At 40.1% G+C, this 26560-nt stretch overlaps 3 protein-coding genes across 4 annotated transcripts in view; 2 read left to right on the top strand and 1 right to left on the bottom strand.

Annotated features, from left to right (window-relative positions):
- Window positions 1-970: 970 nt before the first annotated feature.
- prph2lb (peripherin 2-like b) lies at window positions 971-5401 on the top strand. The gene is made up of 4 exons (XM_022663418.2): window positions 971-1120; window positions 1649-2436; window positions 3717-3963; window positions 4603-5401. Exons 2-4 carry the CDS (start codon window positions 1859-1861, stop codon window positions 4855-4857), a joined length of 1080 nt encoding a protein of 359 aa, XP_022519139.2. The 5' UTR covers window positions 971-1120; window positions 1649-1858; the 3' UTR covers window positions 4858-5401.
- Window positions 5402-8477: 3076 nt separating this feature from the next.
- Window positions 8478-21936, top strand: serpina10a (serpin peptidase inhibitor, clade A (alpha-1 antiproteinase, antitrypsin), member 10a). Its single transcript, XM_007258205.4, has 5 exons — window positions 8478-8638; window positions 12504-13079; window positions 18384-18657; window positions 20200-20347; window positions 21424-21936. The coding sequence occupies exons 2-5, from the start codon at window positions 12509-12511 to the stop codon at window positions 21598-21600; spliced, it is 1170 nt and encodes a 389-aa protein (XP_007258267.3). The 5' UTR covers window positions 8478-8638; window positions 12504-12508; the 3' UTR covers window positions 21601-21936.
- Window positions 21937-21985: 49 nt separating this feature from the next.
- The window catches only part of ppp4r4 (protein phosphatase 4, regulatory subunit 4), a 29866-nt gene continuing 25291 nt past the window's right edge, over window positions 21986-26560 (bottom strand). For both annotated transcript variants that reach the window (XM_049483599.1, XM_049483597.1), the window contains exons 18-25: window positions 26463-26501; window positions 26310-26381; window positions 25485-25548; window positions 25106-25186; window positions 24910-25000; window positions 24172-24233; window positions 23812-23977; window positions 21986-22595 (exon numbers count right to left, since the gene is read on the bottom strand). In XM_049483599.1, coding sequence (XP_049339556.1) covers window positions 22550-22595; window positions 23812-23977; window positions 24172-24233; window positions 24910-25000; window positions 25106-25186; window positions 25485-25548; window positions 26310-26381; window positions 26463-26501 — 621 coding nt within the window. In that variant the 3' untranslated portion in view covers window positions 21986-22549. The remainder of the gene's footprint in view (window positions 22596-23811; window positions 23978-24171; window positions 24234-24909; window positions 25001-25105; window positions 25187-25484; window positions 25549-26309; window positions 26382-26462; window positions 26502-26560) is intronic.

Raw genomic sequence — 26560 nt, 5'->3', positions numbered from 1 at the left:
TGGTTATTAACGTTGGTTCTGTACATAGTTAAACGTGTTGAACACGTTAAATATCAAACTTTTTTAGTTGTAACTAACCTCTTATTCAGTCAGTTTGAGCGCTTTTCCTTCTATGCCACGTGGTGGCGTTAGAGGCAAGGAGACAAGTGGTGAGAGTGCTATTAAACCCACATCACTTATTAAGATACAATGGGGTTTAGGGATTATTAATTTTAATTAAAAACTATGTGAAATAACAAATAGCTATATAACCAATTTACAGTAACCATAATTCAATTGTTTTGAGTGTGCAGTTACTAATCACTTTAAGCAAAAATGCATCAGCGGTCAATATTTTACAAATCTAAATTTATTACATACTTCATTATAAATATATAATATAAATATTGTCCTGTAATTCTTTATTCATTTAAAATGTAAACTAAGCTCAAACGATCTAAACAGAAAAAATCTATTCTATTCTATTAAAAACGTATTTACACACACACACACACACACACATATATATATATATATATATATATATATATATATATATATATATATATATATATATATATATATATATATATATAGCAGCTTTACAAATATATGTGTCCAAGCCTCTGTTTTGTAATCACAAAACAACAGTGCCAAGGACAAACTTAGTCATAGTGAGGGGAAAAAAACTTAAGAAAAGAACAGGACTCAATAAGAGGAACCTCCACCATACAGCACAACACATAACAAAACAAAAACAGTGAGATAATAGAGATGTGGCTAATGTAAGAGCAGGCTATGGATATATCAGAATATGAGTAAGTATTGGACACATGCTTATTTTATTATGATAAAAATTAATTTGGGTAAATCAGGCTAAGGATGTGGGGATGATATAGATGAAAGAAATGAACAACTCCTTTTGCTGGGCTGGGATTGGTGTCCATTAAATCCTGAAGATAAGTGGCTTACACTGGGGGTCAGAGTGAAGCTCAGAGGGAAGTCACTGCACTTTGTATGTCTCTGTTCTCATCTGACCTCTCAGAATGATCCTCATCAAAAATGGATATGAAAGACTCAGAATATTAGATATGAGAACCAAATGCCTTCAAAGATCAATGTTACCGTTGTGAAACTGAAGGTGAGTGTCCTTAATGTTCTTAATGCTGAGAGATTATCTTCTGTCTCACCTAGTTCTGTCCTCTACCTTACCTAGTTCCTCTTCTTAGATTTGTTATTAAAAGTATTTTTTATAGTTTAATGCAAAACTGGTGCAGGGCAGCTTCAGGATCTGAGGGCCGTTTAAAGCTTGATTGGTTGTACTATGTTGAGCATAGGTAGGTGTTGGATGTAATAAACATGTAGATGTTCAATAGTATATATTTTTTATAAATTAGCATTCTGAAAGTGACTCAATTTTATAATACAGATTAGATTAAAATAGCTATTTATGTACAGGGCATGCAGTTCTATTCAGTATAAAATTGTTCACTGCGCCTACATTCATTATATTATATTATGTTATGACTGCATGTTTGATTCAGTGAAATAATGCATATCTGAAGAATTGCTAATACTTCTTTATTTAATTATGAACAGATAAACTCTGAATAAAATCTTTGATGCTATTTTAACAGTGCATTTACTCTTGTTTCTTCCTTCATCTTAGTTTTAGTACCTTCTGTCTCATGTAGCTGAGGCCAGAGTAAAAATACCTCATCTAAGCTGCTTATGGGGCCCACTAGAAAATAGCCTCTCCTGTCTCCCTGCACCCTTCAACCTGTTAGGCACACACCTAACCGTTCCCCCTTAAACCCACTTCCCTGACAAGGTACTATCATCATATCTGGCACCAAAAAAATCAACCTACCGCTTCAGAATGGCAGTCTTAAAGGTGACCTTCACTAAAACCAACCGGGACAAACTGGCCCAGGTGCTGTGCTTACTGAACTGGGTGTCTGTGATTACGGGCATCATCCTCTTTAGTCTGGGCCTCTACTTGAAGGTGGAGATCCGAAAAAGGCGCGAACTCATGTCCGACGAGATCCACTCGGTTCCCAACATGCTCATCACAGTGGGTATGGTGGCCTGCGGGATCAACTTCTTGGGAGGTAAAATCTGCTACGAGTGTGTGGACACTGTGAAGTTCCTGCGCTGGAAGCTGCTACTGCTGCCCTACATCATATGTACGTTTTTCTTCACCTTCTGCATTCTGCTGGGGGCTCTGATGTGCTACACTATGCGTAACAATCTGGAGGAGTCGCTTTTCCTGGGGCTGAGAGATGCCATGCGCTACTATAAGGACACAGACACACCAGGCCGCTGCTACATCAAAAGCACAGTGGACATGCTGCAAATCCAGTTCCAGTGCTGCGGCAACGACGGCTTCAGAGACTGGTTCTACATCCAGTGGATCAGTCACCGCTTCCTGGACATGTCCAGCACTGACATACTGGAGTAAGTACATTCAAAACTTAAAACCCAATTTTAATGAAATTTCTCAGAGAAAGGATGGTGAACTAGAATCAGTACTAACGTTACCAAGTTATATTAACTAGTTATTGTAACTACTTAGATACTTCATAGAATACAGGTCCAGAAATGCTATAATATCAGTTCAACCATTGGAAGCTTTGGATTTTTCAGTTGTTATTTTCTCATTTTAAATATCACAATCCAGTCAGAGAAACTATTTGGCAGAAGTGTCCAGACACAGCTTTGTATATTTACCGTTGTGTAGTGATCGTTTTCAAACCAAATTCATTCAAATGACCACAAACACTATTTAAGGGCTACGAATGGGTGCCATTTCTGTCACATCTTCAACAGGAAGTTACATCAGTTGTTTCTCCTGAAGACCAAAATTAAGTTCCCACATTTATTTTTCTATATATTTGATCTTATTGTATCTGACAGAGGAGGTCAATCTCAACACTTATTCCTTTTACCTTAATTAATTCTAATGTTATTTGTTTATTTTTTAGCTATTTTTCATGCTAAATTCATATTTTTTTGGTAATTCTAAAAACTTATTCCTGTTACCTTAATCCATGTTACTCAAAACATAAAAAGTAACAGAAATGAGTTCCAGTAACAGGAATGAGTAGCAGTAACAGTAGTGATTTTTGTAGTAACAGTAGTGATTTTTTTGTCATAAATATCAGTTTATGACAATTTATGAATATTAATCAAACAAGCAGTCAATCATTTCTTTAAAACCAAGACTTTCTTGAGAGAAAATGAAAGGAATTAGTAGTCTTTCAAACATGCTTTTTTAAATATCAAACGAGTTTTGTAACCATCTTTGGCTTAGAAACCTTGTAAAAATTACATAAAGCTGCCTGAGTTTAAACAGTACATGTTTTGAATAATTAAATGCATGTGTTATTATATTCAAAGTTGAAAAAAGATTTTAAACTATCATAATCATTTTGACCTAGACTGCCCATCCCTGTAGAGTTTAGCTGTGACTAAAACCATCAGGGAGATTGATCTTCAGGACCAGGATTTTTAGAAATGTTAACTGGCTTTAAAGGATAAAACATACACGTTTCTTTGTCCTGGAGTATTCTAGCCCTGCATAGGTTGACATTTTCCTTTCTTCAAAACACATAATTTTATTGATCAGCTAATTGTCAAGTGTGTACAGATATGATACTTCAGGAAAAGATATAGGAAGCAATCATTCTAATGTATTCAACTGTCAATCAACGATCATCTGTTGTGTTCTTCTTCAGTCGTCTGAGGAGTAATGTGGAAGGAAAGTACCTTATGGACACAGTGCCCTTCAGCTGCTGCAACCTGTACTCTCCAAGGCCATGCATCCAGTACCAAATCACCAACAATTCTGCTCATTACAATTACGACTATCAGAAAGAAGAGCTGAACTTGAACCAGAAAGGCTGCAGACAGGCACTGCTGGAGTACTACACCCAGATTATGCAGTCTATTGGCCTGATTGTGCTCATCATCTGGCTCTTTGAGGTCTGCATCACAAATTATTCAACGTTGATGATGTAATGTATCAAGTATTTGTATTAAGTATGTCTGACTTTATATATATTTTTTTAGTAATAAAAAAGTCGTATGAAGAAGCCACTTATTAACCCTTTCAGACCTGAATGATCTTCAGTGATGGAAAATATGTAAAAATGCTGTTTTCTGTCTGTAATGTACAACTCTAACTAAAATATTGGATATTCTTTTTACACTGCATTGAAATTTCATAAAAACATGACTAAAAAGTGTTCTGAAACACATTAAATAAATCAAATGTAACCGTTACTTTGCCTCAATGGCTCTTGTACTACTGTTTTTTCAGTGCAGTAGGTGGGGCCAAGTTACTGTTTAAATGGTTTATAAACTTTGGCTGGTTCATGGTATATTCTAATGGACAACAGCTCTCAAATACTGTTAAGTGCAACAAAACATTAAAAAAGAGAAAATACATGATGTCCATTGTAATCGATGCAGGGTCTGAAAGGGTTAAAATTCATTAAAAACAAAGATGACACATGAAAGTATGAATCATTTACACAATGTCTTGTTTGAAGACATGTATTCGAAGAATTGTAATTTTCTCCCTTTTTCTCCTATTAACTCTTTTCTGTCCTTAACCTGCAGCTTTCTGTGCTGACGGGCGTGAGGTACCTGCAGACTTCAATGGAGAATGTGCTCAGGTTAGGAGACCCTGAGTCTGAATCTGACGGCTGGATTCTGGAGAACAGCATTGCTGAGACTGCCCGCTACAACTTCAATATCATCAAAAACCTGGGCAAGTGCTACCAGGTGGATGATGACCCCAACATTGACAGACCAAGTACAAGCCAGCAAGTACATGAGAATGTACCCACTCGACAAATCCCTGTGGCCAGCTAGCATCTGAGAGAACTGGACATAAACTTTGGGAAACATTAAACATGTAAACATTAACACTTAAATGGCAGCCTCAGAAAGGTGGATAAAGCTCCATATCTCCACATCCTCATCTTAAGATACTTCATCAAATCAGCTGAGCACAAAGAAGTGAAGATTGTGAGAGTTTGCACTTATTGATCTTTGAGAGAAATTCAGTAAATGAGAGAAAAAAGTGATCTCATGTTAAAAGCCACCTTTGTGCCATACTAACTCACTGGCAAGATGGTTTAGACAAGCCAAAAAGAAAGATGTAAAACTGAAAAGACTGATGTGTATCCAACACACATCCGTGTGGACAAGTTCTGCTGCCTTTTCTTCACTGAATAGAAAACATGTATAAGAAAACTGTCATTATTTTAACAAGGGTGGAAATTTTGAGACATGTTTGCTCAACATCAATCAGATGATCATTATGTCTGCTAAGAGTAGTTATAATATTTGGTGCCTCTGCACAGAGGGAAGTGGTGCACTGAATTTACTTTAACCAAATGATCCTGTACAACTTTTTAAAAAATGTATATACCTATATATGTGCTTTTTTTAGACTTCTTCATTCATGTAGGCACATAATTATTATAAAATAATGTACAATAATATAGAAAATAGCTGATAGCAATTAATTTGTTCTAAGGTCAAATATAAATTCTACATGACAATAATGAAACACTTTTATATTTATTTTATATTAAGTTTCATAATAATAGGAAGCATTGGACACATTTGCAAGAAGTAAATTTACTGCAGCACTTTTTTCAGTGTGCCTTCACTTTTGGGGCAACATTCTCATTCATGATGATGTCTGAACAAACAAACAAGAAAACATGTTGTGCCTTTTGTTACAAATGAATAATGAGAATGTGCTCTTCCTATGACCACAGCACTGTCTTCTAGAGTTTTCTAATTGTCAATGTTTATGGTAAACGGCAAATAACTTGCTGGTGTCTCTGCAATTATGTTTTCAGGTAGGAAACAATATTTTCATGCATAGTAGTTTGTTCATAATGTAGACTGGGTTTTGTCTTGTCTTTGTTTTTTTCTAAAGGTAGGCCTGTACGGTTTATACCACTGGAAACCCCTAATAATGCTTATTTGAAAAAACTCTAAAATATATCTAAAATGGTATTTCACACAAAAAAATAGGTATTCCTGACTGTATAATTTGAATAATTCTGTATAATTATGTTGTTTAATTCCTCTTAATCCTCTTAATGTTTATTGGCTGCTCATCTTTATCAACCGATACACAAGGTGTTGATTTGTTTAATGCTATGGTATAATAACTGCATCTGTTGCAATTTATATTTTGACAGCTGATTTGAACACAAATTAAATGCAAATATATCCCAAGTCGGTTCACATTGGTACAGGACATAAATCATTTGAAAGTGTCAGTATTACTTTGCTCTAAACAAAACAAGAAAAATGCATTCTGGGATCACTACTCTTGTTGTCTCTAGTTGTCTCTTCCCTAGAAAACATACAACATGAGTTTTGCACTCATTTTTACACACTGTCATGTTACACGATTTTAAATAAATATCTGGTGATATAGAGTTTATGTTTTATAACTTTTTCAGTATATATGTTTTCTTATTGTGTACCTGATTAAGGTGTATAAATGTATAATGCTGTAGCTGTAACATTTTGGGGAAATTCAAGGTTCAAGGTTGTTGTTTATTCAGGTTTTTAGTATTTAACAGAGCCCCTACTCTTGCTATTAAATACAAACCTAAAAAAATTTGATTTTTTTTAAATGTTCTTCATCTGGTTAAATGATTCATCCCTGTGATGACAAATCTGTAGTATTGTTTTTAACAGAGCATTAATATTCTAAACAAAGTGGTGACCTTAGGTTTATGTGGGGCTTTTATAAAGTATATATTTTCTTTAATAAAGACACATTAACATTAATTAACATCAAATATTAACATTTGCACGAATTTAGTTCAGTTATCCTTTATGTTGCCATTTCATAGTGGCACCTGATATCTTGAATTTTTTACCTTTTAAAGATCAACAGCACACCTCTATATGCCTTAATATGTATCTCATATGTCCAAATGTTTGTGGACATCATTTTACACAGTCCTGATAATAGTGAAATTGGCCACAATAGCACGAGGCTTCCCACCCTCCTGCCTCCACTACGACCTCCTTCTCCAAACGCAGTAGTAACTTTTAAGACTGAGGTGGGAGAGCTCGAGACAGAACTCTTCGCCACATTAAGAATTTAAATATATTTGACCTCCTCATTCATCCCTGCAGGTCGAAACATTTCTCCTGCTAAGCATTTGCACAGTTGTTTGCAGAGTAGTTAGCATTTTAGCATTTGGAGAGGCTATGTCTCTATTTTAGGAATCACTAACAGTGCTAACCTGGGACAATGCTAGTTAGCTAGTCTAACAGTGCTAGTTAGCTAACTTAGGACATGGTTTAGCTAGATGTGCCATAAACATTGTAACTTTTCCAAATTGAACTAGATTCAGATAAAATATAAAACTAGTTTAATATTAAGTTAAAATTAAGTTTAATAATAGTCCAAATTGTATTTTTATGGGTTATTAGCAGATATGTATTGTTATGAAGTAGAACTACTTCACTACAGTAAGAACTAACATGTACTTAATACTTAAATACTAAAAGTCTATATCTACTGGAGTATTATATTTTTCTCCTACTTTCACTTATACTTCACTAAATATTTTTTATGAGTTTGATACTTTTAGTCTGATACATTTTTAATGTGCTGCATCGTTAAGTTACTTGTTACAATTATGAAAATGTTACGAATCATTCCAAACCCACATTATCAATAAGCCGGAGTGGTAGATGGTACAGTTACCAGGTTTAATAATTCAAGTGATCAAGCTGTCTTATATAGAACATATTTCCGTTCTGCTTTTTACTTTGCTGCCACCTGCAATATGATATTACCAATTTCCACTGAATTCTGTAAGAACTACATAACACTGTACTGTACTTCAACTGTCAGTACTTCAGTAGTACATTTTACAATAAACTACTTGCAATACTTAAGTACAAAAATGTTCATTACTTTAGTGATTTTAAGTGTGGAGCTTAAAGAACACTTCACCTTCTACTCAAGTCACTTTTTGATAGAGCACTTGTACTTTTACTCATGTCTGGGTCTCTAGTAAGTTATACATGTGTGTATAAGTGGTGTAGTTTTGTAATAGTCCTGTTTTAGCCAGTGAGTAGCACATTCTGGCTAACTCTGAATCCTCTTTACAGTATTTGATTGTTGCTAGGATACCAATACAGTTCTCAGAATGTGTCCCAAATCGAGTTATCCACTACATAGTTAACAGCAGAGAGCCAAGATTGCGCTTGGGGAGGAAGGCAGAGAGTGAGGCATTTGGAGCACAGCTTTGGTTTGGTACCGATGTGAAGCACCAGAGGCATGGCTTTATTTTCACAAAGAAATGGGATTGGCCTACCCTGGCACGACTTGAGCTGGGATATGCTAGACGTTAGACAAGCCCCGCCTCCTCCTCAACGATTGGCTACAATTAGTCTAACGTCGTTTTTCCTGTCTGGCAGCGTCAACTACCAGCCAATCCTAGCGCAGGGGGCGGGACGGTCGGAATACGGGTTGGTGAATATGTAATGTTTACATGTTTCTCTGCTCTTTCGGCCTGTTTCTCTGTCTGCAGCGGATTTTATAGACTTTAAATTGATTTTAACCAGGATTACGCGTTTCTGCTGTAGCGAATAACAGCCAGTAAGTAGAATTTGTATGTCTTGTTTTATTTTTATAAGACGTATCTGTCAGTGAGAGCTCGGAGGAGGAGGAGGACGCGGGTTGCTGCTTTTATACTGTTAGCTCTAGTCTTCATGTCCCCGTTAACCAGAGAGAGAGAGGTCTGGTGTGATGTCTGTATCACTCTATCACTGTGTTGAGTCCCGCACTGTAATCCTGTGTGTGTTTAAATCTTAATAACATGATCTAACATCTCCCCTGTATGTTACTGAGGAACAACTCCAGACCTTTAGCTAAGCTAGCAGGTAACAGGGGGCGCTTCAGCAGCAGGGCAGCTCTGCTGATGCTGTAACTGTTCAGCTTTAACCCTTTCAGACCCCTCATCCATTACAATGACCATCATGTATTTTCTTTATTTTTAAATGTTTTGTTGCACCTAACACTATTTGAGAGCTGTTGTCCATCAGAATAGACCATGAACCAGCTGAACAAGGTTATAAACAGTAACTTGGTACTGCCCATATTCCACTAAAAAACAGTAGTACTACACTAGAGCCATTGAGGGAAAGTAACAGCTAATTTTTACCAATTACATATGATTTAGAACACTTTTTAATCATGTTTATTTACTGTTTATGGATGTTTTAAGAAATATAAAGGTCAATATGAAATCTAAAATATTACACACAACAAAACGATTAAATATTTTTTAGTTAATTGGATTTATTCGCTGTTTAGATTTTATAGTAGAATATTAGAATCTTCTTTTCTGTGCATTACAGCGTACTTAAAGTTTTTCCATCATTGGTCTGAATGGGTTAAAACCCACCACAGACATGGAGAGGGCAGAGCTGCGCAGTGCTGCTGTACACATCTAAAAATCTAAAATATCTTATATATATCTTATATATATATTCAGATACAACAGATTCAAAATATCTGAAACTCTAGGTACCTACATTTTATTTATATGACAATGTTTGTTACATTTTGTCCACCAAAGGGGCACAGTATTCTGATAATGACCCTATTCTTCTCTTTGTTCAGTTGAGTGCTTTGCAAAACAACCCTTCTTATTAAAATTCTGTTCAAGCATCCAGGCTGAGTCAGCTAACAGGCCCTGTGTTGATCCACTATCTGTTCTTTGCTTTTGTAAACTCAAGGTCTCAAGTAGGGCTGCAACTAATGATTATTTTGATAATCAATTAATCTGTTGGCTATTTCTTTGATTATATATCATAAAAAATGAACAAATTAACATACATGGTTTCAAATAATAACTACTGACCTAATATTAAGACAATACAAAATTAAAATAAATAAAGGAACATTTGGCGATGCTGCTGTGTGCTAAATAAAATGGAAATGCAATCAATACAAATTTGACCAGATATTGTTTGGATCTGAAGAATTTTGTAATGGCCCACTAATTACAACTAATGTTGTAATTGTATACAGAACGCACAACCTACCATTATTACAAATATTCATGTTTACATGAAGAATTAACCAGACTATTTTATCATTATTATCATTATTTAATAACACAACACCAACACTGTATGTAATGTATACATACACGTGGCCAAAAGTCAGAGTCAGAAAAGACCTTCAAAAAGTTTTTAAATTTATTATGGATAGATTTTTTGTTACTCTGAATGTAACTGGCACTGCATTTAAGGTGGAATGGAAAACATGCTAAACTTGCTAAATAAAAAAAATACTAAAAATGAGACATGCCTTAGGTTCTAGTAACATTGTGTGTGAGAGAAAACAGAAATTGATATCGTTAGTTTGACTAAAACTATGGCTTGTTTTGCAACTGGTCAAGGTTACACATTTAAGGTGGAAGCGAAATTTGACTAACTTGTTTGCTAAATCTGAGTGATATATAAATTTACTAAAATCAAGACTCATTTGTTTAACTACTCTAGCCAGCTCAAGGTACATTGAGTGAGAAAAATTTTAAATAATTTACTACAAATTTATTGTGAATCTCCTTCACTCATGGCTCCATGCGAAAGCTTTGGTTGGCTTACTGCCCCACATTAGGTAGTAGCAACTGTACTTATGTGTAAAATAATTTTGACACAAATTACAAATTATTAAATTCATTTAGTTTTTGCAGCCTTAGTCTCAAGTATCTAATAGCTTGTGTTTAATGACACTCAGCTTCAGTTAATGTTCATGCAGTCATGTGTTGATGAAGCTAGAGCACTGGGGTCATTTTCAGGTAACTTATATTTCCTTTCTTTAAGGTGCTTTTTTTCTTAGCTAATGAAAACTGGTATGCATATTCAGATAGTTCTAGTTGGATTTTGAAACATTTGAAGAAAAGGTTTATTTTGATTTTAGACAATGACAAGCCGGAATGTGCTCAATACCCCAATAGAGCTCTGCAATGTATACGTTGATGACAGTCGGGGATAGTAGCAGACCTTAATCAGCAGTAACTCAGGAATCATGAAATGTGAGGAGTCTTGCTTCATTAATAAATAAACCCCACTCTTGTGCTCAGATTATGTGGCAGTTTAATTGGAACAGAGCAGTGTTTCTTCCACAACTAAATATTTACACCATAGTAATCATGACCTTCAGACTTGGATCTCAGTGACTAGTTATATATTAATACACTGATTATCTATTTTATTTCTGTTTACATCTGTTCACCTGACTTTAAATCCAATATATGGTTGTGCAATTACAGACTGTAGCTCATCTCCTGTTATACACTTTGTCAGACACCATCTTTGGTCATTTCTAATTAATCAGTTTCTGACCACAGGCTGTTGTAAACCTTTTTATTATTCAGGTGGTTGACCGTTGTTGATATGTGGTGTTGAAATGAGTGTATCAGGCATAGTGGTTTTCAGGGTTTTTAGTAAGAGCTTGAATCATTGAATCATAACCCCTGAATAATATGTTTTGTCCTAGCAAGTTCTTTCCAATCCACAGTCCTAGTTGTTACGCATATTGCACACTGCTTATGTCCCACCCAACATTATCCATCCAAGAGCAGCATGTGAAGTTCTAAAGCAGGGGTGTCCAAACTTTTTTTGTTGGGGGTCAGAAGGAGAAATATATGTGCAGTCACAGGCCACAGACTCAAATAATGAAATATACTACATATAATAATATGTTATTTTTTATTACTATCATTTAGGCCCACATATAACTGTACTTGAGTTACTAGCTTTATCTATCTTTGACAGTGTTGAGTAAACTATGACTTTTTAAATTGATGTTTCGTTTTATAATGTCTATTAATATTATACTTCTTCATCACGGCAACTCATTCCTTACAATTTTAAAATACACACTTCTCTCTGAACTCTGTAAAAAAAAACATTTCCCAACGTGCCTGAAATTGTCTGCATTCGACTATTTTTCGTTTGTTTGGAGTTGTTCTCCCAACAGCTTAGAAGGTTAATGTAGGAAGGAAAGGAGATGAGGAGCGTTTTAGATTGGCTTTATGTGATAGCGACACCTAGCGTTCAAACTTTGAATCTTGAATTATGAAAACAACAACAAAAAAAGCCAACTTTTATTTTTATTTCTAACACCTCGCGGACCACTCCAAAAAAGGAAATGGGTTCCAAATAGCCCACGGTCCGTAGTTTGGACACCCCTGTTCTAAAAAATCTAAAGGTTGGTTATGCTTTAGTACCAGTAGATGGACTTTTATTTTTAACTGTATACAAGCAAAGCAGAGCTACAATGTAGGGGTTTATAATAAAGTGGCTTTGAATGGGAGTGAACTCTCTTGTTTGTTGAACTGACTATGAACTAAACATTATTATTTCTTTATATGAGCTATTTAGGAACTGTAAGACTCCACACTCACTGTTTGCTAACAGCAAGGTTTGTTTGTACCATTTTGTTACAGGAGCAATGGAGGTGAGCATCGTTCCCATCTTCATCACTGTAACCATCCTTGTTGCCAGTATTCATGGGCAGGCGCCAAACACTGACTTGCAGGAACTAGCAAGCCGAAGTGCAGATTTCGGCACGGCCCTGTACCGCAAACTTGCCAGCATGAGTGATGACAATGTTGTCGTCTCCCCTCTAGCTGCCACCCTGGGCCTGGCCGCTCTGGCGGCTGGTGCTGGGGGGGAGACGCGCAGTGAGCTGCTGCAGGGCCTGGGCCTGGCCTCTATGGAGAAAGACGGAGAGACAGACAGAATCCCCAGGCTCCTCCAGCAGCTCAGAGAGACAGCTGCCCAGATTGTGGCGACAAGCCTCTTCAGTAGCCAGCAGGTCCAGACTGAATCCAGCTTCAGCAGTCAAGTCAAGGCGTTCTACGGTGCTGACGTACAAAGTGTGAATTTCGCAAGCGCTCAAACAGCCAAATCCAGCATCAATGATTTTGTTAGAAGTCGCACAGGAAGCATGATCAGAGAGGTGGTCAACAACGTGGACCCTGCTAGCCAGCTAACACTCATCAGTGCTGCGTACTTTACAGGTAAGCACTTTTTGATGGGTTAGTCTCCTAAATAATGCAGTGAGACAGATTTCAAGAAATAGTGCACTGTTTGCTTAAAGGAATGATCCAGAATGCTGCATCATTGTTGTCCAATAAAAAAACAAGTATCTCCATTTTTTGAAGACTACACAAAAACTGGCCCTTATACTGTGTCTATTTTTGTGTCTTTTTGTCTTTTTTATTTTTATTTTTTTTGCATTTTAGTATTTTTTTAAATTATCAAAAAAGACCTAAAATAAACTCTTTTTACATTGACTTTTATTGAAAGTTAAAGGTAAAATTAAGGTTTTATCTCTCTTCTGAAGATGCTGTTTAGGATGTACTTCTTTTTTATTGGACAGCAACAATATTAAGAAGATTACAGAATAACTTGAAAACTCATTTTTACAAAAGTTGTGCAGTTGATGAAATCACATATTTGCCACAACCCGAGTTTTGTAGTATATTTCCATGAATTCTTGTTCTGTCAGAAGAAAAGTTGTATATTAGCAGCATGTTAATTCCTGCGCAATAATCCGTTCATCCAAAGACACCTCAGATTAAATTAATTAATAAAGGTAATAAACTAAATAAATTAATAAAAGTGGAGAATACAAAAAAAGTTGTTCCATATTTGTGTATTTTGTCCCCATTGATATTACCTTTAAATCCATGTTAATTTAGTAAAAAAAAGAAGACAAATAGGAAAACAAAACATACTATGGCCATGTTTCAACATTTTTTGATAAACATTAATATACACTGTCTATAAAGATTGCCTGTCAGTTTCAAATACCATTTTCTTGACTAACAAGGCTAGGAGAGCGAAACCCAACTGCTCACACAGCACAAACAGCCCTGAGGCCACCAACCCAGCTATCCAGCACAGAGATGGTAGGTCCCCTTAACCCACCCAAAACATACCCCCATAATGCCCCGCTGGCCCCGGATTACCATGACCCGCCCCCACAGGCACACTACAAGCTGGCACACACACACACACACACACAGACGCCACATAGCCCCCCCCCTTAAGGGTCAGCCGTGCCGGCGACCCCACAAACCCAACAATAACCCCATGAACAACAAAAACATATATATATAGATTTTTTTTTTAACAATCAGTCACACACAAAGTCCTCCAGAGGGGCCGGGCAAAGCGCCACCCGCCAGTGGGTCCACAGAGTTAGAGTTCTGGTCAGGCTCAGGTGCAGGGCCGGCAGGTTCTGCACCGCCGTCCCCAGTGTCCAGCAGTTTCGGCCTATATGGGGCCAGCCTGTCCCGGTGCACAATCATTCTGCGCCTGCCCCACCGGATCCTGTACACCACCTCCCCAAGCCTGGACAGCACCAAGCACGGACCCACCCATGCCGACTGAAGCTTCGGGCACAGTCCCTTTTTACGCTGAGGGTTGTACAGCCAAACCCTCGCCCCCACAGATAAAGGCTCCCCGAAGCAGCGCGTATCATACGCGCGTTTCTGCTTCCGTCCGGCAGCAGACTGGTTCGAGCGCGCGAGCCCGTGCACCAAATCCAGTGAGGACAGAAGATGCGAAACGAAAGTGGGCGCGTCCGTAGCGTGCTCGCCCCCATCAGGAGGCGCCCCGAAAGCCAGAGCCACCGGCGTCCTCAGCTCGCGACCAAACATAAGCAGGGCCGGCGTGAATCCTGTCGTCTCCTGCACGGCCGAGCGGCAGGCCAGCAGCACGACCGGCAGATGTTTGTCCCAGTCACGCTGGCCTTTGCTCGACACCATGGCCAACTGCGCTGCCAGCGTGCGGTTAAACCGCTCCACCAGCCCGTCACTCTGCGGATGAAGGGGCGTCGTCCTGGTCTTATGTATGCCCAAGATGCGGCAGACCTCCGCCATGACCTCCGACTCGAAGTTCCTCCCCTGGTCGCTATGCAGCTCCTCCGGAACCCCGAATCTGCAGAAGAACTCCCGCACCAGGACATCCGCAGTGGTGACCGCCCCTTGGTCCGGCACCGCGTAGGCCTCCGGCCACTTCGTAAAATAGTCCATCGCCACCAAGACATAGCGGTTCCCAGAGTCCGTCACCTGAAACACGCGCCGCCCATTCGCCGGATCCTCCCAGGTATGACACAGCACGCCATCAGATAAGCTAAAGCTAGCCCAGTTGGAGCGCAGCGCTTTAGCGACCGGACCCAACGGCACCACCTCCTCCCACGACGGCGCGACATTCGCCTCGAGCGCGTGTACTGCCCACATTAAGTCGCGATCCGCCCGTTGCGCATCTTGGATCTGTTCTACGGACACCTGGGCCACCGCTACACTGCCGGCCACATCCGCTGAGACTGCAGCGCAACGAGCAGTCTAAGCGGATCTCTCCTCCGCACGAGCGCAATGCTTACAGTCAATGGCCGCACACGGCCGGCGAGACAAAGTGTCCGCGTTGCCATGGCTACGGCCCGGTCGGTGCACAACCTCGAAGCTAAACTCCTGGAGTCTAGAGATCCAGCGCACAAGCTGGCCCTCGGGCTCGCGGAAACGCATGAGCCACTGTAGCGAGGCGTGGTCGGTGCGCAGCAGAAATGGGACCCCATACACATACGGTCGGAAATGCTTAAGGCTCTCGACCACCGCGAGTAGCTCCCGGCGCGTTACGCAATAGTTACGCTCCGCCTTGTCCAGGCGGCGGCTATAGTACGCTATTACGCGCTCTGAGCCATCCTGAACCTGTGACAGGACCGCTCCGAGGCCACGGTCGCTCGCATCAGTATCCACAATGAAACTCTCCGACATATTCGGATACGCCAGAACTGGAGCATTGCATAGACGGCTTTTTAGCTCCTCGAACGCTCGCTCCGCCTCTTCAGACCAACGGAATGTCACACCCGGTCTAGTTAAATTGTGAAGCGGCGCCGCCACCTCCGTGAACCCCCTGATAAACCGCCTATAATACGATGCGAGCCCCACGAAACTACGAACCATTTTCGCGTTACGTGGGACAGGCCAGTCACGGACAGCCTCCGTCTTTTTAGGGTCGGTTTCCACACCAGCACCGCTCACTACATGGCCCAGAAAATTCACGCGCTGCCTCAGCAGGCTACACTTCGCCGGGTTCAGCTTCAGGTTAGCCGCCTGAATCGCGCCGAGCACCACCTCGAGGTGAGAGAGCGCGGAGTCGAAGTCGGTCCCATGCGCCATGACGTCATCCAGGTAAACAACGCAGCACGAACGCGGGATCCCGCTTAACACGCGCTCCATAAGACGCTCGAAAGTAGCCGGCGAGTTACACAACCCAAACGGGAGCACCGTGAAATGCCATAGAGCCGAGCCGAGCGAGAAAGCGGTTTTCTCCCTATCCCCTTCAGCTAGGGGCACCTGCCAATACCCGCTCCTCAAATCTAGCGAGCTGAACCAGGCTGAGCCCGATAGCTGATCTAGCGTATCGTCTAGGCTAGTCCTAGTACACTCACGCTCAGACACAGCGAAGCTAGCGCGAAAACGCTCGATCAGGTCGCGTAAGCGCAGTTGTTGGGGCTCTGATAAACCCACACAACTGCGCTCCAGCATCTCTTCTATCGGATCGATAATTAACCCCGCCTCTAAGGGGAGTCCAGTCACCAGAACCGAGTCCCGTGCACAATCAATGACGGCTCCAACGCGTGCGAGCAGGTCCTTGCCCAGAATGCACGGATCGTTGACGTGCCCAACCCAGAACTCCTGCTGAAAGGGGCCCTTGCCAACATTAATTGTCAGCTCCGTTAATCCCAGGAGAGCGATAGGATCTCCGGTGACTGAAGAGAGCGCGATGCGCCGGCTGTAGTCCACCACAAACTCGCCTGCCACACTCCTCGCGAGCTCAGGCTTTATCAGCGAGTCTGACGAGCCCGTGTCCACCAGCGCGTCCACCGTCACTCCATTCAGCGTGCACTTCAGAAAATAGCCGCCGGGTCCGACAGCTCCGTGATCAGGTTCCGAGGGTAAGCCTAGAATCCCTGGGACCGTATCCCTCACTTGGTGGTCCCGGCTCCGTTTCCCGGCCGGCCGCACTGCGCTCGCTTGTGGCCACGCCCTCCGCAATGCCAGCACTCCAGTTGCGCCTCAGGCCGGCTCCGCCTCCATCTCAGTGGATCATGGGCTCCGGGCGACGCCCCCCCACGGTTCCGGATGGCTGGACAGGATGAGTTTGGACCGCTCAGCCACCTCCACCGCGGCCTCCAGGGTCTGTGGGTCGGCCAGTCTCACATGTTTGGGCAGCTCGTCTGGCTCTAGGGCGCGCAGGAAATTATCCAGCGCGACTTCTCTGAGCCGCTCGCGGAAATGCCGGAAAGGCTTGGCGGGTTAGCAGAGTCATCTCAGATGCCAGCACGCCCAAAGTCTCTCCCCGCTGCCGGCGCCGGTCCGCCACTAGCATTTTGGCGGCCGCCTCGGAAGGTTGACGGCTGAAACGGGTTCTCAGCGTCCGCGTCAAGTCAGACAGCTCACAGCGGCACTCCGCGGGGAGCTCGATCAGCACCCTCAGTGCGTCTCCCTGCAGCGCCAGACAGAGGTTGGCCGCCGTCTCAGCATCCGTCCAGCCCGCACGGCCCGCCACGATCTCCAGCTGGGCTTCGAAGGCCGTCCAGTCAGCGCTGCCGTCATAGAATTTCCCCTGCCAGCAGCTCCATATCATCCAGCAGGGCCGCTTCTGACACCAAATGTGGCGTGGAAGAGGAAGGAGGACTCGTGAGACTCATTGCAAGTACTCAACAGCTCTTTATTAACAGGCTTGCCACTCACTTATAGCCTTTAACAAGGCTAGGAGAGCGAAACCCAACTGCAAACACAGCACAAACAGCCCTGAGGCCACCAACCCAGCTATCCAGCACAGAGATGGTAGGTCCCCTTAACCCACCCAAAACATACCACCATAATGCCCCGCTGGCCCCGGATTACCATGACCCGCCCCCACAGGCACACTACAAGCTGGCACACACACACACAGACGCCACAATATATATACGCACACATTTAATTAAAAAATAGTTTAAAATCACAATATTGGACTCTAAGGTAAGTCTTTGGCAAGTCACTTACATCTGTGAGACCTAAATTGTTGAGTGTAAAGGTTGTGGTTTTGAAAAACACATTGCATACAGGCACAATTTAATATTTTATGCATCGATTTTATTCATCTGCCTATTTGCTTCTATTATAAGTGAGTATAATCTGTGAGATTATTGTGCTGCATGGAGGTAAATCACACATGCAGCGGAATGAAATTAGGTTACAGAATGCTGGAATATTCCTGTATAAGGCTAAAGCTCAACAGCTCTTCCTGTGCTTTTACATTACCAGGACAATGGCAGCTCCCTTTCAGTGTCAACTCCACCCAGGAAGATCGTTTCTTTGTTGATAATTACAACATTGTCCAGGTGCCCATGATGACCCGCTCAGACAAATACTACCTAGCGTATGACCCCTCACTCAAGGTTGGCATTCTGAAGCTGCCATGCACGGATGGCATTGCAATGCTTGTCCTTTTGCCAGATGAAGATGTGGATTACACCTTTATTGATGATTCCCTCACCACTGAAGTGTTCGTTGGATGGGTCTCAAAGTTAAAGAAGACGTAAGTCTATGTCAACCTAGAATATTCATTTTCATATAAATATAACATGAAATACAGTTGTGTGAAAAAGTGTTTGTCGCCTTTAGGATTTCTTATTTTTTTGCATGTTTGTCATTTGTCAATGTTTTAGATCATCAATCAAATTTAAATCTTAGTCAAGGAAAACACTTTTTTATTATTAAGGGAGAAAAAAATCCAAACCGACGTGGTCCTGAGTGAACAAGTGCAACAACAACTGCAATTGAGTGTTTGCAATGAATCTTTCACAGCCCTGTGGAGAACTTCTGATCCACTCTTCTTACCTAATTGATGTAATTCCACAAAATTGGAGGATTTTCAGCATCTCAATAGGATTTAGGTCAGGACTAAACCACTCCAAAGTCTTCAGTTTGTTTTTCCGAATCCTGTTTTGGATCATTGTCCTGCTGCCGAACCCAAGTTCGTTTTAGCTTGAGGTCACAAACAAATGGCAGACATCCTCCTTTGAGACTTTTTGGTAGACAGCGGAATTCATGGTTCCATTTATCACAGCAAGTCTTCCAGGCCCTGACGCAGCTAAACAGCTCTAGACCATCACACTACCTCCACCATGTTTTACTCTAGGTATAATGTTCTTTTTCTGAAATGCGGTGATAACTTAACGCCAGATGTACTGGGACACACACCTTCCAAAAAGTTCAACTTTTTTTCTCGTCGGTCCACAGATTATTTTCCCAAAAGTCTTGGGGATCATCAAGATGTTTTCTGGCAGAACTGAGACGATCCTTATCTGTTCTTTTTCAGCAATGGTTTTCTTTCTGAAATGTTTTGCTATTTTTGCCCAGTCTTTTTATTATGGTGGAGTCATGAGTGAGGCCTGCAGTTGTGAGGTCATTTGTGACTTCTTGGATGAGTCGTCACTGCGCTCTTTGGGTAATTTTGGTCAGCTGGCCACTCCTGGGAAGGTTCACCACTTTTCCGCGTTTTTCACCAGTTGTGGGTAATAGCTCTTACTGTTGTTTGTTGTAGTCCCAAAATTTTAGAAATGGCTTTATAACCCTTTCCAGGCTGATAGATTTCAATTTTTTTTCATTTGTTCCTGAATTTCTGTGGATATTGCCATAATGTCTAGATTTTGAGTATCTTTTGGTCTTCCTCGCTTTGTCAGGCAGGTCCTGTTTAAGTGATTTCTTGATTGAGAACAGGTTTGGCAGTAATTAGGCCTGGGTGTGGTTAAAAAAATTTAACTCAGGTGTGTCAAACCACAGTTGTTTTAACTGGGGGAGCAATCACTTTTTAACACAGGACCATGTAGGTTTGATTTTTTTTCTCTGTTAATATTAAAACTTCATTTAAATCTAAAATCTAAATTTGTTTGACATAAATAATTTAAGACAAACATGCAAAAAAAAGATCATGAAGGGGCAAACACTTTTACACACCACTGATTTACAGAAGGAGACTGGCAATGGCTTACTTTATAATATCTTACAAAATGTAGATGTTCTAATGTCCAAAACATACCTCTGTCTCAAGTTGTCTCTTAAAATAAACTTTCCACAGGAAGTTAGAGGTTCAGCTGCCGAGGTTCTCTGTGGAGCAGACCTTTTCACTGAAGAAAAATCTACGCAGTCTGGGCATTACCAAAATCTTTGAGAGCGGCGCAGATCTGTCTGGCATCAGCAGCTTCCCTGACTTATCACTCTCTGAGGTACACGGTTTCCATGTCTGATTATTATAGTTGGGAGGGAGAACAGGAACACTGTGTTAAAGAGAAATCAAAGCTTGACAAACATTTGGTTTTATGTCCCACACACAGCCATAATTAATATTAACAACTTCTCATTGACTCCAACAATTAACCCTCGATGCCATAGTGCCCTCAGACAACAAACCAAATTTGTTATCAGTCAATAATGCACTATAACTGAAGATCTACAGTTTACAACTGCATCACTGCAGTGCCAATATTACACATTATAGCTCAAACTTTGAGTGTATTATTGTTTAAATATAATGATACGTCATATCTACGTCAAATACAATGAGGCATACAAGTGTGTCAAAAACAAATATTTTTATATGTGCAAGAATATGTAATAATGTATATTTTGCTGTTTATATTCTTACATTCTTGTTGTAATTTTACTCAACTGCTTCTGTGTATTCATTACCTTCGTTGCAAGTTAGACCCTATTAGTAAGATGCTTCTCATCTCTTAAAGCAAGCAAGTTTTGAGTGCTTCCTTGCTCTAAACCACCCGATTCAAATGATCTACTTGTTATCAGATGTCTAAATCTAAAATCTTAAGTTTAAGTTTGCTATATCAACAGGGACTCCCAAGCTTTAAAAAAATATATTATTACATTTCCTCCTGAAAAAACATAATTCATACTATAGAGGGTTAAACAGGCTTGTTCTGTTTCTATGGCTAAAACATTGTCAGTGTCTGTTGTGGAATTCTGACTCAATCTGACAAATTTAGACATTACACTTACAAATATGGGTATATGATAAATAACCTTGATAGTTATGTATATACATACCCCTAATTGATGCATTCCCTGTCACCCATGCACTCCAAACAATGATTTCAAAAGACTTCAAAGATTTCAGAAGACACAATGAATAAGCAGAGTTTAAACATGTACAGTAAAGCCAGAAGATATAAACGGCAAACAAGCCTTTAAGAACTGAGCAGAGTGTACAGTGTAACATGTAGTAGGTTGGCATCAGCACACATTTCTTCTTACACACCCTTTCTTCAACACACCCTTCTTCTTACAGGCAGTCCAGAAGGTCTCCGTAGAGGTGGATGAAAAAGGGGGGCCCTCAACCTATGTCCTCATGGACAATCTTCCTCCACGGCTGACTTTCAACCGACCCTTCCACTTCATCGTGTACCACGAAGCCACCAAAAGCCTGCTCCACATGGGCCGGGTGGTGGACCCTACCAAGAAGTAGTGATGTTCAGAGAAACTAGTTACTCATTACTACAAGTGTTTAGACTCTCAGTTACAGATTGTGTTTTTGTTACAGTCAGTGTTCTTGTGTTTTTATGAGTTAGTTTACAAAGCACACAGTTTATCGTACCATAACCATCTTCTGTATTTAAAGAGATTTCTACTATACAAAACTCAAGCTCTGTATGCTTTATTTTTAACTGCAACGTAACAACTGCACTGATTCAATACTGTAAACTGCATGAGGTTTACTATACATTCTTTGGTTCACTCACATCCTAATATTATGTGTTCATGTGGTTCAGTTGTAATAAACTCTGTGTAATCTTCCACTGGATACTGAACTTTCAAAGCTCTACCTTTGAACAGATAGTCCCCGAAAAGTGTTGTGTTCAACATGGGCTTTATTGATTGGATTCTGAAAGATTGGCGTGAATAACTCAGGTGCTGTGATGCACCAGGCACAAATGTCACTGGATGGAGAGTCCCAGAACTCTTAAAGGTGGCGCTCATAAAAATACATACTGCATCTTTTTTCATAGCCAGTTGGAAAATATAAAACAAAGAAAATTTGCAAAGCATGCTATAATACAAGAAACAAAAAAATAAATGAACCAATAAATTAAATACATCATATTACTCCACCGCTCTTTTCGTTTTTGATAAATGGTGCAATTTTTAGTGTGGAATAAGGCAGAGATGGATCAATGTTTACTTTCATTGATGTGAAAAAAATCCTGGGGCCCCTTTCCTCCTCCACAGCCTAAGCAAAGAAAGTCCAGCTGGTTCTGCTACAGAGGAGGAACGAGGGATGGACACAGCAACAGGCAGACGATGTATCTCCAGGATGGACACGGAGAGCCATTATGTCCTTCTCCAAGCTCCAGGCCACGGGAGGGGGGTCACTTCACAACAGCCACTATGCCTGAGTCCTCTCAACTGAGTGACTGTCACTCCCTCCCAGACTGCATGCCAAATGAATTGGACTTCCTTTGTCTAATGGACAAACAAAAAAGAGGAAGTGTTTCAGACAGGTTACGCAACAGCATTCTTTCTATCATAACTGTTAGACAAACCAAGTTGTATTTACCAAATTTAAACGTTTCAGTGAAAAACATTATTTTATTAGCAATGGTTGCATACAGGTGGTGACAGTCATGCTTTTAATGCACATTTTACAGAACCGGCATCTGAAGTGAAAGATTCAGGTAGAGTTTACAAAAACTACAGAATTTTGCATAAATATGACTTGGTTACGTAGTATTATTCAATGCTCACAAGTGTTTTTTTTTGCCCACTTTGCCACAGTAACAAAGTGTAGTTAGCTGCATGCCGAGCCTTAATATCACAATGATGCCTCATCTATAGCCCTATCTGGAGGGGATTAGTTTCTCAGGAGGTCCTGGGGTAATTTTTTCTTTTATGGGGGGTCCTCTGTGATTTTTTTCCTGTCGTACGACGATGTACGTGTTTTTTCTCAGACGTCCGTTTTTTGCTGAACTACGTGCTCCTCCAGTAATAAAATAGTTATTTGTCCACTGCCACGAACCGTAATTACACTTTGGGCGCACGTTTCCACGGAGATCGACATAAACACAACAGCGTGTGGAAATAGAGGAACTACCGAACGCGGAAAAAGCCAGACTCACTGATCCTCTTGTTTTTTCAATTGCAGTACAGATTCAAGAGTTTTATCACTGAGTAGAAGTGTGAAATATTTTTTTACAGACGTCCCCTTTAGAAACTAATCCCATTTAGCTTATTTTGGAAGATGAATTTAAGAATACCACTTGTTGAAAAAGGTTCTTAGGTTGTTTTGAGAAAAAACACGTCATCTAATTCAAATTAAATTAAGAAAAAAGCACATATAAGAAGAACTTCTTTTTTAAGATAATTTTGTTAAATGTCAGCCCCTGACTTACCTCCCCACCTGGGAGTAAAATCGTGCACAAATCCAATACAAACTGAATAAAGTCTGCCAGTGTGCTTTTTCTTACAATCAGCATTGGTGGGCAACTGAGCTGACAGTGCAATGTGCAGTCACGTCAGTAGGTACTGTATCGCTTGTGAGATAGAAGTGCTTCTTTCACCACATTTGATAAATTACTTGAAAAGCTATTCAAATCTAGTACTGCTTTTGTGACCAAAACATACAATGGCTTCCTTTTAATAAATGATCTGCAATCATTTCCTGGTTTCTGGTCAGACTTACATGGAAAGTTTTCTGGACTGTGTGTCTTTGCTGCCGTTGCTTCGATGATCTACAGAGCTGCTTGTGTTGCTGCGGATCAGCACAGGCATGGAGGAGGTAGAGGGAGTTGGAGACAATGAGGAGGACGAGGAGGCCACGTTGAAATGATGGGATCGCAGGGCGTCATCTAGAATTGAAAGCATTAGAGGAAATGCCGTTGGTATCTTAATATTTAGCAGTTTACAACTTTAAAAAAAAGTAAACTATACTAATTCTGCTAATATTATCTGTTTTAGGTGTAGTAATATGTGTGTAGATAAACAGCACAGCAAGGAAAAAAATGCTCAATGTCTTTCACATTAGAAAAAAGTAATTAGTTACCATTGATTGGAATTATGGAACTTTTCCCTGATCCAGGACAACTTCCTGATTCCTTCACTTTTCTGCAGAAGTGTAAAAAATGAGTGTTAAAATTGGAACAGAAAACAAAATAAGAGTTGATAACATACTCTCACTAGGCACTTTAATATGACCCTATATTAAAGATGGTAGGGTCTCTTTTAGCTTTTTGTTATGATCCATTATTTACATGATTGCGTCACACAATTAATACAGATGTTCCAGGTGCACTATCATACTGTGAATCTCTGTTTTTGACACCTTCCAAGAGTGGCCTATTTTATTCAGATCTAGTGACTAGTAAAAGTCACCGAAACACTGAACTCCTTGATATGCTTATAAAACCCTTCTTTTCTTTTTTTGCTGTATGACATGGCACATCTTGCTGGAAGTAGCCACTTAAAAATGCATATGGTCTGCAGAAATACTCAAGCCATGATAAATGTGCTTAATCTTTGCTCGATAGTGTTTCAGATGGACAACACTGTACACTTTGAGAAGGTTAATATTTAACCAGTCCATTGTTAAAGCAATATGGTAGTGCCCAGGAAGCTAACTCCACTGCTGTAAACAAACCCACTGAGTGGATGAAATATATTTTTACTGATCTGATAAGAAAGTAATACTCAAAGTAATTGTTTTCCAAGAACCAGAGAAAAATCTAAGTGGGCCTGTTTTTTCCATTAGAACCAAACTATTGAAAAAAGGTCTGATACTCACAGGGTCTTGTCAGAGTTTGACATTTTAGGAGTGCTGGGATGGCTACTGAGGGAACGGCTGCGAGCCAGTTTGGCTCTCCGCATTTCCTTACCTGAAAACACCATTATTAAAACAGCATTAAAACCCTTCCAATTCTCTTACTGTCCCCTAACTAGGCATGACAAAAGGATGTATCTATGCAGTATTCCACACTCACCAGCAGATGTGGACAGTGTGGCTCCAGATGTAGACCCTGACATGCCTTTGCTACCAGAAAGTCCTGCTTTACTGTCTCTTCCTGCACAGAATGGCATGGAGACATTACAAAAAAAAGCCTCGTAGATAACGCCACGGAATGACAGAAAATAACTGTACAGCAGATTTATTCTAATAGTATGCTGGTGGTCTACAGCACTGCATAGCTTTGTGTTTCTCTGCTATACCACTCAGAACTCAACTCATTAGCAAATTAACAAGCTGACTCATGTGTGAGAGAGCAGCGACGGCATGAACATGCAGTGATAAGGATTGAATCTGAGAGAGAGGGCTGTATAGGATCAGACCGTTATATAAATATAAATAAGACAACTACTTACGTTTCTTCTCAGTATGTTTCTCTCCTACCAGTTTGGCCTCGCTTTGCTGCCGTTCTAGCAGTTCCTATAGGGCAAATAATTATTTAAATAATTATTTTGGAGATTAATATTAAAGACATTAAACAAATTAGAAACATATGGGCAAAACATGCTTGTCCTCTACAATCTTCTGATCTAAACCTGATCAACTGAGATGGTGATTTGGGATGAGCTGGATGTATAAATATAGTATAAACAGTATAAATATATTCTGGTTTTAAACTTTTTGTTTACAAAATGATTCTGCATGTGTTCCTGTATAGCTTTAATGTAGTCTTCAATATTAAATTTACATTGTAAAAAAAATCACATTGTCTGTAAAACACTTTTCACATAATATAAATATTACGAAGTTTTAATTAAAAAATTAAAAACAAAATCAATATATGAACATTAAAGCAACATTATGTCACATTTGTACCTTTTAACAGCAGCTTAAAAATCATGTTGATGCTCCTCTGATTTGTAAATTGGAGAACATTGTTTGGGCTCAGAAAGCTGCTAACTATATAGCTTTTGAGAGACAGGACTGAATAATGCTGCATAACCCATATCCTCCTGTAATATTACACTGTTCTGTATCTCTCAGCTCATCCAGAAATGCATAAAAGCATGTTCTTCTTAGGCAGAAGGTCAAAACGTGAATTACCCTTCCCAAATTTAGGGGAAGACCAGGATCAAAAATACCATATGTGAAATAATGCTGTTTTTAATATGAATTCAATGTCATTCTGTTGTTTAATTCAATTCCCTATCCCCAATTTGTTGAAAATGTTGAATTCTCACCATTTCAAGTAGTAAGGTTTCCTCCTTTTCTTTCTTCTGGTCCAGAAGATCTCTTTCATGCCTTTTATGATACTGCAGAAATAAAAAGTGCTGGGATGAATACAACTAGCTACAAGCAATATGGCAAGTGTAAAAATTTAAGTGAATAAATACCGGTTCTGTGATGTCCATTTTGTCTAGCTCCAGGACTGTCTGTGGAAAAACAAAATAAATATTATATTATTATTATTTTTTAAAGAAACTAGTACTTG

The sequence above is a fragment of the Astyanax mexicanus genome, chromosome 1 (genome assembly GCF_023375975.1).
Source record: "Astyanax mexicanus isolate ESR-SI-001 chromosome 1, AstMex3_surface, whole genome shotgun sequence".
NCBI lineage: Eukaryota > Metazoa > Chordata > Actinopteri > Characiformes > Acestrorhamphidae > Astyanax > Astyanax mexicanus.
The sequence above is the reverse complement of the archived record's forward strand: the minus strand, read 5'-3'. Positions and strand labels throughout refer to the sequence as shown.